The 12,635-nt window shown below is 49.5% G+C and overlaps 1 protein-coding gene across 1 annotated transcript; it reads left to right on the forward strand.

Moving 5' to 3' along the window:
• Positions 1–465: 465 nt before the first annotated feature.
• On the forward strand, positions 466–3,313 carry MRPS11 (mitochondrial ribosomal protein S11; the record flags this gene model as incomplete). Its single annotated transcript, XM_010023372.1, has 4 exons — positions 466–555; positions 1,271–1,400; positions 2,708–2,773; positions 3,206–3,313. Coding segments are annotated over 4 exons (394 nt in total), but the record flags the coding sequence as incomplete, so codon positions are not given.
• Between the last annotated feature and the right edge of the window lie 9,322 nt (positions 3,314–12,635).

A 12,635-nucleotide genomic window follows, 5' to 3' on the forward strand; every position in this document is an offset into this window, starting at 1 on the left:
AGCTTGCTGGGAGGTTTTGTCAGCTTCGGTGTTTTCTCGGCTGAGGAAGGGAGGGATTCGATTCGGTCATAAACGCGGTTTGTGTGTTTTGGAGGCTGGATGCCCTCTTTCTGTCTCAGTGTCGTAGATGCACAGTCACAGAATGGTTTGGGTTGGAAAAGGCTTTAAGATCATCCGGTTCCAACCCCCCGCCACGGGCAGGGACACCTTCCACTAGAGCAGGTTGCTCCAAGCCCCTGTGTCCAACCTGGCCTTGAACACTGCCAGGGATGGGGCAGCCACAGCTTCTCTGGGCACCCTGTGCCTGCACCTCAGCACCCTCACAGGGAAGAGCTTCTTCCTGGTATCTAATCTAAATCTGCCCTGTTTCAGTTTGAACCCATCACCCCTTGTCCTATCGCTCCAGTCCCTGATGAATATTGCAAAATCTAAAGAGTATCTGATAACTCTTGCTTTGCTCCTCAGCCCTTTAATCCTGCAGAGGAGCTCCATGAGATGGAATGGAAAGGTCTATGAAGAGATCCCGATAGCTCACATCAAAGCTACCTACAACAAGTAAGCAAATCAGCAGTTGCACTCGTGCTGCCGTGCAGAATAAAAGCTTATAACACACCTGGGCTTTGGCCAGCCAGTGTTTCCATTAGAAGGCTTAAAGGAGAAAGCCAGAGGAGTGGTGTTCATGGCTAGGAAGGATTCAAACCTCAGTGCAGTTCAGGAAGCATAACTGTCCTTGGAGTGTTTTTAAGAGCAGTAAGATTGTTATTACACACTTTGACTGCATTCTAATATGGATAATAAGATGCTGGTGGCTTTAATGGCAGGTTACTTCCAGCCTCTGCTCTAGCACTGTTGCTCTATAGATGCTGATAAAACGGTCATATTCTCCATGCGAGAATGTTGTGATCATTAGTGTGATATTTCACGGTTTCTTTTTCAAGCTCTAGGAATGTTTTCTGCATTATTTTAATAACCAGAAGAGGTAAAATGCTTGTTGCAAGAGGTGGGTCTGAAAGGGCTAAGCAGTGTCTGGGGTGTATCTGGATGAAGTATACCTTATCTAGAAAGGTTGTGCCACCTCGCTCTGATTTTCTGGGGTGATGGAAAGGCAAATGCTGGGAGGTCTCTGCAGAAGGTTCATCAGGTGGGATACCTTCAGGGAATGCTGAATGGAGAAGGGAGACTGGAGTGCTGTGGCAAGCCGTGCCAGTAAGGTGAGTAAAAATAAGGCTTTTTATAGCTTGCTCCTTTCTTCTGCCCTATCTTTCTGTAGCACCCATGTCCAAGTGGTCACCTTTGACAACATGTCGCTGGCCCACACGTCCTGTGGCACAGAAGGCTTCCAGAATGCCAAGAAGGCAACTGCCATCGCGGCACAGACCGCAGCCATGGCAGCAGCAGTGGTGAGTCCACACTGGTGACCCTCACCCTCCTGGAGGGGAGCAGCCACCACCTCCCCAGCACCTGGGTCAGTCCCTCGCTCTGTTCCTCACTGCTTGAGCAGCACGCTGCTGTCTGGGACAGTTCCCCAGCCTCATCTAACACACTGCACATCACACAGACAAAGCGTGTTTGAAACAGCAGAGCATGAGCTTAGCTCTGCAGGTGTGATTGGGAAATGTGACTAACCTGGAGCCTGTCCTTTCCTAGCACGAGTTTGGGTAGCTCCTTTTTTCCTAAGTGAGTATCTCAGCCAGTTTGAAAATGCAGCTCCTGAATCAGCAGCAGGTAGGTTTTTAGCACTGTAGGGAGCTGGGAAGCAGCTGTAATTACTGTCTGAATGGTTTATATTTGCTCTCTGCCACAGAAGCACCAAGCTGCTGGCAGCCAGAGAAAGTCATGTCCTCTCACATGTAGTTTCCAGCTGCACACAGTTTACTGCAGTTTTTTCTAAAACCAGTGGGTGTCCAGGTGGCAGAAGAGGTTGGGGCTGGCTGTGTCACCTCCTCATTACAGCAGCACGAGGTCAGGTTAAACTCATCCTAAATTAGGTGGAACTCGCTCCAGCCTTTTGTGTCAAAGGTGTTTGGTGCCAACAGCTTATTGCCATTGACTTAGAGGAATATAAGAACATCTTCACTCTTAATCTGCGCTCATCACAGCAGTGCTTGGCCAGATCTGTTCTGTCCCTGGTAAAGTTGTTAGCACATTAACTGCACCAGAACAGAGTGAGAGACCCAGAAGAGCTGCATCCACGTGGTGGCAGCATGGCTATGCTTTGCAGCACATTCTCGTTTTCAATTTGCAAGCCCCCAGCATTTTGGCACTGAAGCAGTGGACTCCTGCACAGCAAATATAAAGCTTGTCTGCTTTTCTCATTTACCCTCTAGAAGGAATCCACTGCTCACAGGAGAGAAGTCGCCGCATTAGAGAAGGAAAAACAGCTTTAAGTTAGTCCCTTGCCAGTTCAGTCATGTATCCATGGATATGTCATTTTCTGCCCTGGCTTTAGGTCACAGATAGTTTGATTTCTCCTTATGCAGCTCTGAAAGCTTGGCACAGTTCTGAAACTGCCATGGCTATAGCCAGGTTCCTTTTCTCCTAGCATCTTTGCACAATAATCCCCGTATTTGCTTTCTGTACCCATTACTACCTACTCTTTACTTACAGAATACTATGCCAGTGGTCAGAAGGGAACGGAAGAGCCCAGGGGAGCCAGAGCAGCAGTAGTTAGATCACAGGGAACACTAATCAGTTATTCCTTTTGCAGAAAGCCCACGGGAAAGGTGTTGTGCATGTACGAGTCATGGTGAAAGGACTGGGACCGGGACGCAAAGTAGGTGCCAGTTTCTTTCCACATTTTCCTTTCTCAGGCATCATCCAGGGATTTTAAACTCTGGCTGGTCCCATGACTGTACCTGTGAACTTGGCTCTTCTGAAGGTGATGTAAAGAATTCATCACTCAAGTGCCTAGTAATGGCCTAGTAATGAAGTTTTCGAATTTCAGAGTCATGTCACTTTGGAGGCAGAACAAAAGGTGTATTTGGGACTTCTTTCAAGTAGGAAAATCGATGGGAATGCCAGTGAAAGGACTGGAGCAGAGAGGTTTAAACTGGGCTCTCTGACACAAATTACTTAGTTTTAAGATAATTACAAAGTAGAACCACTGGAACAAGTTGATTTTCAGACAGGGGACCAAGCTGTTTTTCCTGAGCTTTCTCCCCTCTCTCTGCTGTTCACTGTGTCATCTGCTGTCTTGTTCTTCTAGGCCGCCATCAAGGGTTTGACAATGGGTGGTTTGGAGGTCATCTCCATCACTGACAACACCCCAGTGCCACACAACGGCTGCCGCCCTCGGAAGGCCAGGAGAATGTGAGGGGGGAGTGGAAGATACACACAGTGTTCAACATCAGTTCATGCAGCAGGGGCTGAACGTTGCTCCTGTGATAGGTTCTGGGAATCCACCCTCCCTGGAAATACTTGTTAAGGGAAGCTTGAAGAAGAGAGACCATCCTGGGCCTTAAAAGCCCAGGTGGTAAAAGCAGGAATATGTGTACTTCCGTAGTGGGAAGCCTCTTGTGTGTAAAGTTTGTTGATTAAAATGTTGGTCTTTTGACAGCCATCCCTGCTGTGTTCACAGAAGTATTTTGGATTATCATTGCCTCTCGACTGCTCTCTTCCTCTTACCACCGTATGTGGCTCTTGTCTAGCCCTCTGTGCTATTATTGTCCTTGTTAAATGAAGGGGAGCTTGAGGTCTAGATCTCCTTCTAGTCTTGTGTAGTAAACAACTGCATGGGGTCACATCATCTTCCTTCCCTCCTTCTCTTACTGGGGTAACACTTCCCTTCCCCTGGCTTACAGAGGCCAGGGTGTTGTGCAAGAAGCAACTCCCTGTCTGGATCTGTTACTGGCAAAGAGCTGCTGTGCTGCTTTGTTAAACCCAAGCTGTAGCTGCTCTGCCAGTGCTGCTGGAAAACACCAGTCCTAAAGGGGCCGGGATCTTGCCAGCTTTCTGGCAGCCTCTCTGCTCCTGCCTTGTGCACCATGAACTCTATCTTCTGGGGTCCTGGGGAAAGCAAGCAGGGGGGCAGTAGGCCTGAGGAACAATGAAATGCTGAAAGGAGATTTAAAACACTTAAGTGTTGAACTGTACCACTGTATAGCCACAGGCAGCATGGGCATGTCATGGGGCTGTGATGTATTATTGCTGTCCCAGCTCCATCCAGAGAGAATTTCTGCCAAGGTAATATGTCTGAGGCTCTCTGGAGCATTACCCAGGGAAGGCAACAGCAGTAACTGCCTACAGGATTGATTTTCCTGGATAGCAGAGGCAAAGGGCACCTCCCCAAAATCCTGCTGCCGGAGAAGCCCTGGCCGCATCCAGCACACTCTGGGCAAGCATATCACATGTAAACAGAGCATTTTTTGGTGCAGGCAGCAGTTCTATCACAAACCCAGAATCTTCCTTTCTATTATTTCTCTTTCTGTCATTCCTCCTTAGTTTCTTAAATTGCATAATTAACTATTCTCTTCCTCTTTAGAGAAGGGCTACCATGGCAACGAGGCAGTGAACCTCCTTCATGGGGCTGAATGGCATACGGCAGGTTTTGAAAGAAATCTGTCTGCTTAGAAGAGCCTCCTGAGTTGTATTTGACAGAAGAGGAGAAAATAAGATTCAGGTGAACCCCCTACCTCACTCCAGCTATCTCAATTTGATTAGAGGGTAAGTTATCTTAAAGGGAAGCTCCTTGAGCTGTCACAGATTTGACAGCGAGGAAGAGAGGCTCTTCCATAGATGTTTGACACACTAAAAGAGCTTCCCCCTCACTCCAGAAATATGGCTGAGCTTCAAGTGACTTCATATTCCTCTTTTAAAGGAGAAGATATTCAGGTCAGCTATAAACTGCAAAGCTCAAACCTCCCAGGTCCGAGGTAGCTGGCTGGGGAGAGCATGCATGAGAACTGATGTGCCTTAAGCAAAGCTGGACTGGCTTCTGTGCTGCGCACAGTGACCAGCCCTGGAAGGGAGGAGCACCAGTCTGCACTGGCAAGCTTGTCAGTGATGTACTGTCTAACACCCAGAGAAAACCAAACACTAACCCCTCTCTACCACAAGCTGCTCATTGCATCAATACAGAAATGCCCACGTCAGATAAAGATGAGAGAACAAACTGAAAAATAAGATTGGGAAGAGATCTGCAGTCTCTGAAATTCAGGGAAGAGGAGGTGGGTGACTTGAGAGTCAGAAAGCAACGAGAATAAAGCTTCGTCTTATCCAGGCTCAAGGCTGTGCCCTTTGTAAAGGCCACTCTTGGTTTCTGAGTATTTGTGAACATTCATGAAGTCTACCAATACACTGCTGCTGCTTACACAGTGGTAAGTTTTACCTGCCTAGTTCTGGTAGCTCCCCTACTTCCTCCTCTGACACTCAACAGCACTGAGCTGGAGAGAAGAGGCTGGCACTGCTCTTCATGGCCCAGTGGCTGGGTCTGTACAGTATCATGCACTATTTGCTTTCCAAACCCCCAGCTCCACATCCTCAGCTCTCCAGCACGGTGCTCCAGGTGTGCAGCTTCCCATAGAAGACACACTTTGCACTTACCTTCCCTCCTGGAACACCCCCGAAGCCAAATCCTCACTTAACGCTCAGTCTAAGCTGTTGATTCTGCAGCACATCCCAGGCCTCTGGGGCAGTGGTCAGGGAAGCAGGAGAGCACAGCAGGCAGGGCAAGCTCTCCCACCCTGCACAAGGCCTGAGTTGCTCCTTCCTGCATATACTATAGGGAGGAAGAAGATTTAAAGCTCTCTATTGTTCGTCCTGCAGGGGATGAATAGACACCAACAGCACTTTATGATTTCCTTACCCTTCAGATCTAACTGTGAAGGGCCTGGTTTTAGTCAGCCACTGGTGTTCACCAGTTCTAACTAATTTTCTTAGCACCTCGGTGGAATCCTGTTTTCTACTGGCTCACATTCCTCCTGTGCAGCAATTGCTTCACTTGTCAGCAGCACAGCCACAGCATTAGCACCCTCATTAGGGTCACATCCTCTCCCTAGGGCTTCCCCTTTGCTTTGGGATATTTTCTCTCCACTCCCTCCTAACTTCTGATTCCCTACCCTCAAATAAGCCTTTTTCTGTGAAACAAGCTCTGAAGCTGTTACTGACTGCAAAGCTTCACCCTGGTTCAACCCTGGTCTCTCTGGGGCTTTGCCCTTCATTTCAAAATACCACATACCCTCCATTTCAAAACACATCCATTTCAAAATACCCCCTGTACGTATATTTCATCATACAGGGGGTGAAATACAAACCAGTCTTCTGATCTACAGATACAATGCTGCCTCAGGTCTGCTTACCTCATAATGAGGCCCATTCCATCTTGGGGAGTTGATGTAACTCAGTTACCCTTCCTTTGGACAGGGATAGCACCTGGTGGCTTGGAAAAATAGCCCCCAGCCTTCTCCCTAATAGTACATTATTCTGCAGAGAGGAATTATTTCCCTATCCCCAGCAACAAGGACTTTCTACCCAGAGCTGCAGCTTTATGTACCGAATTGGTGATTTACTATTTCTTATGTGAGCATCTCAACAACAGGACTCGGGCAGCCAATTTCAATCCCTTTGTGAGATTCAATTAAAGCAGTAAGCGATGGCAGTGTCCTTCAACAGCTGACTGCACGTACAGGCCAGTGAGGAGAGGGGGACTAATAACCTGGAGCAGCTAATAACCTGGAGCAGCAGGGGTGGTTTACTACAGCCCCACTGCTGCGGATGTTTGCAGCTCTTGCTGGCTTTCCCTCTGCTGTGGGGATACCTGGCTGGAGATGTGCACAAACTAGGGTGGTGAGTGGAGCTCTCAAAGGCTCAGGAGCCTTTGGGAAAGAAACAGTTCAAGTTAGGTGATATTTTTGCACTGCTTTCCTGCCTCCTGTCCTTGCCTGGCCACTCTTCCCCTCACAGCTGCCCCTCTAAGCTCAGCCCATGACCCTTCAGACAAAAAAAAGAGATCAAGGACCCTCAGATTGTTTTTGTGCTTTTCCAATGCTCTCCTCTCCCCTCAAGAGGCATTAATGGGTACTCAACAGCAGTGGGAACTGCTCAGAGGTTTTACTAATGAACTGCCTAATAGTACCCAAGTTCCCGTGCTGATGCTGAAGCTGGGCCATGGGGTCCTCTTGGGTAGCTGCAGATGAAGCCAAGCTTCAAAACTATTCCTTTTTGTTTGATTCATGCTTCCTCCTCTGTGCTTTCCAAGCTTTCCCAGCCAGTGTCACTCGGCAGGGCCCCTTCATCCCTCTGGAGCTCGTAACTCTCTACCTGCACCCCATTTATGGAGGATTGGAGGCTGTGCCCCTGGACCCAAACCTCTCTGCAGCCATGAAGCCCTGACAGCTATTGCTGGGGAGAGCTGCTCCCAACAGAGGCTTCACAGCTTGTGTTTGTAAAGTGGATGCTAAGCGAGGATGGGGCAATAGAAAGGTGGGTCAGGAAAGGGAGAGAACACAGAGGGGAAATGCAGGAAGAGAAAACAGAACATAAAAGTCCTCCCCAAAAATACTTTCTCCCAGCTGGTGGTCCAAGAGTCAGAACATGAGGAGAAGGGTGCAGGGAAGGGCTCTCCAGAACGGGGCTAGATGTGCTCCCCTTTTTGCTGCTACCCCTGCCAGACCCCCAAGTCAGAAGCACAGGGCGGCCTTGCCCAGGAGCCCCCCTGCCAGCATGACCAGCCCTCTGGGGCCTCCACTTCACCATTCTAAAGGCAGCACAAAGCTGTATTTAGAAACTGCTCCAAAGCCTCTCCAAGGGGCAATGGCAGTCCTCAAAACCGGCTCTGAAATCCCTCCTCTGTGCTTTTCACCTTAACAATTCACTTTGCAAAGCCAAACTAAGCCTGGGACTGATAACCTGCTGCACCTCCCAGCCACATCACTCGAGACTCCAGCTTTTGGCCCTTCCTCCCTCTGCTTGCTCCTCAGTGCAGGAGCAGACCAGGCTTCCCACCACACACAGGACACCAGGTAACAAATAGAACCTGGGGCCCCGGGCAGGAGTAAGACACGTATTTCATCCCCCAGCCCCTTCAGCAGGTCCCAAAGTGAGATGGTGAAACAAGGCTCTTGTTTGTTCATGCACCAACCTGCAGGCAAACAACCTGCTCTCCTAATTTCCAGCCATGTCCGGGCCTGGATGCTGCCTATTGTTTTGTTCCTATTGAACCCATAGAAGGAATTTATCAATCTCCTGAGCTGCCAGGGTCAACCTGACCAAGGAATGCAAACAGCTTTAGATGGACCAATCCTCTGGGTTTCTCTCTAATGGCAACGGTGGGAAGCAGCTGGGAGATGCTCCGGAACAATCTGCCCTTGGACATGGCTGTAAAAACAACCTTGTTTACCAAAACCACTGCAAGGGAAGCGGTGCAGCCGGCTGAGGAGATCCCATCCCTAATAATCCTACAGCCAAGAGCGGCAGTGCTGTCGCCAAAAGGGCCAGTGTAAAAGTGGGACAAGCCCTGCTGGGTCTCAAGCAGAGCTGCTCTCCCCAGCCCTTATCAGAGCACCAACATCACCTTCAAATCTGAGCTCTCTCTGGGGAAGAAGCCAGCGTGGGCAGAGCCATTGTCTGGGGGTTTAAGGGGTAGGAGGCAGGATGGGGAGAGATTAACTCAGACTTCGCTGCCCAAAGCCAGATGGGCTGCACGACACGGCATTTGTCTGCCCTATGTTACAGGAGACCTGTTTGGCTGCCAGCTGCCCCTTCTTCCTTACAGAGAGGGATTTCACTAGCATTAAGGACTCACCTGTCAGGACTGAACCAGTGACCTACCTACGCTGCTGCAGGTAGCATCACAGCTAATCAGGACCTTACCCTGACCTCGGGACTTAACCCTAAAAAAATAGGGCAGCAGCAATGAAAACCACCCTTCATGGTCAGACACTGGCTGTGCGAGGGGGGCGATGCTTTAGGAGAGGTGCCCCAGCGATGGGGACGGTGCCGATGCTGCAGTATCCCGCAGGACGCGGGTTCAGCGCGGTGGCACAGACCAGGGCTCCCCGCTGGCGCCCCTCACCTCTCCCAACTCACCGTTTGATCCATTATCCCCCCGGATCGGTTGCTGGGCGCAGCAAGGCCGTTTCCATGCGGATGGCTGTTTCTCACCGTTGCCGTGGCGACAGCGGCCGGGGCGACAGCGGCAGCAGGCCGGAGGCGGGAGGGCCGAGGACCGAAGCTCCCTGAGCACGCCAAGGGCAGCGGGTACATCTAATCCAGCATCGCTCCATTTTACACCTTTGAGGAGCACGGAGGAGCTATCAAATGACTGCAGCGCTCGGGGCGATGCGGAGCTGCCCGCTGCTCCCATTAACACCCTGAAATCAGGTTGAACAGCAGCCGGATGGCGCTGGCACCTACCTGGCTCGCATCCCCTCGACCCCCCATCACACAGCCAGCACCCCCAGGGCTCAGGCCCAGGGTTGCGTATCAGCCCCACCAGTGCCTCCTCACCATCCCCATCCAAGGTAGCCTTGATGCCCAGTTCATGAGGTGCCGGGTCACGCAACTCTGTCTTGTACCACTCTGGCTCCCTACCTGAGGCTGTCACAACGTGGCCAGATGGAGGAAGGACACTGGAAGGTAAGAGGAACCTGTGCAAGAGCAGCTTTCAGAGGTGGAGGGTGCACTGCCAAGAGCAGGGGCTCAGGGAGTCCTCCAGACAAAGCCTGGAGGCCAGCGCCTGGGGAGAAAGAAAGAGGAGGATAGCCATGGAGAGCAGAAGTAAACATGTTCCTTGCTTTAAAAACGCTGAATTCAAACTAGTTCTGTCACCCACAGAAAATAAACTCCTCCAAAAGCTCCAGTTCAAACCTGGACAAAGCAGAATGCAGAAAACACTGGGGGCTTTGTGGTGTCTTTGCCTGTCTGAAAAGCCACAAATTGCCATTGCCTTGTTGCAGTTTTATAGGAGTTTCTTCTACAGCGGCCAAATGCAGTGCTGCTGCTCCTCTGGCAAAGCTGCCCCGGGAGGCACCACTCCCTGTGGTCCTCCAGCCTGCCAAAGGCCCTGGGCACCCACTGAGCATCTCCTACCACGCTCCTCTAACACCATCCTTTCAGTGTCCTTGGCATCCTCACAAACCCAGGACAGACAGCAGTCACGCCGGCAGCAAACTGCAACGGCAGAAGGTGCCCTAGGAAAGGATTTGACTTCTGGGAGGGGAAAAAAACCCAGTCTAAAACCAGTGTGGTATTTTTATGTCAAAACATTAGGAAAAGACCGTGCAATTCAGGGTGTTCTCACGTAGGTATTTTCTTGAGAGCTCCTTTCCTTACACAGTCAGTGCCAGCTCTTCCCTGCTAGAAACAAAGGCAAATCAGACCTTTGCCAGCAAACAGCTCGAGAAGGGGGTGCTGCTGCCTGATGAGGTGTCATCCTGGTGGGCAGATAGTGCCAGGCTGTTACTGCTACAGTGACCGCCTTTGCACAGCTCATCCCACGTCCCCACAGCCCTGGAGCAAGGGAAGAAGTTAAAGAAATGAAAGTCCTTTCAACCATTCTCTCCTCCTGAGGAGTGCTTGGCCAGAAAAGCTTTTACAACCATATTACAGGACAGGGAAGCACAAGGATTCAGGTACATTGATCACTAGGACTCTCAGGAAGCAAGGCAAAAGCACATCCACAACATCCTGCCCCGTTGCTCGCCCACAGGAACATCTGTGTGCTCTGCACCGTGCACCCACCTGGTTCACACAGGGATGGAAAGCTGCTGGAGTGCCACAGGTCCCATTGCCATCCAGCCTTTACCATCTCTCTGCCCATAGCCCCAAGAGATCCTGCAGAAAAAGGTGGCAGAAAGGCAGCAAGACAGACAAATAGACTTCTTAAAGCACCAGAAATCTGATTGTTCCACCTGGGTCAAAAGGACCAAGGGAAGCAGAATAGACACTAACACCTGAGCAAAAGGAAGGTCCTCCAAGTGCCCCAGGAACATCAGGAGCTAAATCAGGGCCAGTCACTCAGTGCTGGAAGGTTAATTGAAGGGAGTTTTTAGCAGGGACACACCATTACCAGATCTATAGGTTTGATTCTAACGGGGTTTCTGTGGCTCACTGCCTAATGCAATTTATATAAGAAGTACTGCAAGTGTCCTGCTTTTACTGTTTCTTTTTAAAAGCAAAGGCAGCATGTGAACTAACAAAAGATGGGATTCTGCTGCCAGTCAAACATGGTTTCCAAGTCAAGCATCACCTCGTTACTTAGCGCCTGTCTGAAAAGCCACAAGAGCTTTGATACGCTCAAGGTCTCCAAAGGAAAGCATCAGAGCACTGCACACACGAAAATGGAGGAGGGGTTCAAAGGAAAGTGGCTTTTGTGCCCACGATGTGGACGCTCGGAGGAAATAACATGAACAGAGATGCTGCAAGGTTGTTACAGAGCAGCTTGCAAGACGATTCCAGACTTTGGGAAGGTGCCATTCACATGCTGTTCTGCAAAGCTGGGAGCAGCACACAGTGGTAAATCTAAGTGCCTCAGCCCAAACTAGAAGCCATGGCAAGGCGATGGCTCTTCTGCCAAGCAAAGTATGTTCAGCTTCCATCTTCTGATCATGAACCATCAGCAGAAAACAGTCCCAGCATTAGACAAATGCTATAAATGGAATAAAGGACGAGTATTTAAATACAGATTGGGCTAGCAATAATATACAAAGGAGAAAACACAACTGAAGGCCAAGAATTCCTCCCCCAGCATTAGCTCATGTAAACAAGAACTTGAGAAATCCGCAGTAACCAAAGGAATGCCTAAGATGGGAACATCCTTGAGCACACTTGTATCCCAAGTGCCAGGAAGAGGCGCATGTGACACGCCTGTATAGTCCAAGGCACACCTCTGCTAGTTCTCTTCTTAGCAAAAGAATTCCCATCTGCACCATTAAGCTTTCTGGACGACAAAGACAATAAATGAGGCTCTTAAAGTAAATTGTGTTTATTCAATTTCTGTCGTGTGTTGCTAACAAATCTTCATCCTAACCTAGGAAAAAATAGCAGGTAGAAAAGATCTCCCCTTTGCTCCCGCCCTCGCCACCACACACACACACACACTTCTTGTTTCTTAAATAAAAGAATCCCTATTTCAAGCATGAGGGACTTTTCTTTCAATACATTTCAGTAATAAAATTAACTCTGTTGTAGATACAAAACGCAGCAGCCAAGACCAGAGGAGCTGCTGTGCTACTCCCAGGCAATTAGTACCCAGAATGATCAATCAGTTTGTCTGCAAACATACTAAGAAAATACTTCGCGCTTATGCGGCACTTTTTATCCATGAATCTCAAAGTGTTTTACAAAAGCTGAAAAATATGGGTTTGGCCTCATCTACAGGGAAGAAAACACCCGCTGGAGCAGGAAGAGATTTGCCCCAGTCACAGAACAATTTACTGGCTGAGCTGAGAACAGATCTCCACGTGTCAGCCCCAAGCCCCACAATCCGTGCCATGCACTCTGCTTCACACAGGACAGCCTGAATTTGGCAAAAGCTCTGGTTTCAGAAATGAAGTGGTTTATGTTTTTGCCACCAAACAGAAGTCTAAAGGGAGATGTGGCAGCTCTTTTAGGAAGCACTGTTTTCCCAAGGCTGTGATGCCAAGGAGAAAACCCAGTTTTGGATGGAACTGGTGAGAGCTTTGGAAAAGAAAAAGTTT

Source organism: Nestor notabilis, unplaced genomic scaffold (assembly GCF_000696875.1).
Source record: "Nestor notabilis isolate BGI_N333 unplaced genomic scaffold, ASM69687v1 scaffold15350, whole genome shotgun sequence".
Taxonomy (NCBI): Eukaryota; Metazoa; Chordata; class Aves; order Psittaciformes; family Psittacidae; genus Nestor; species Nestor notabilis.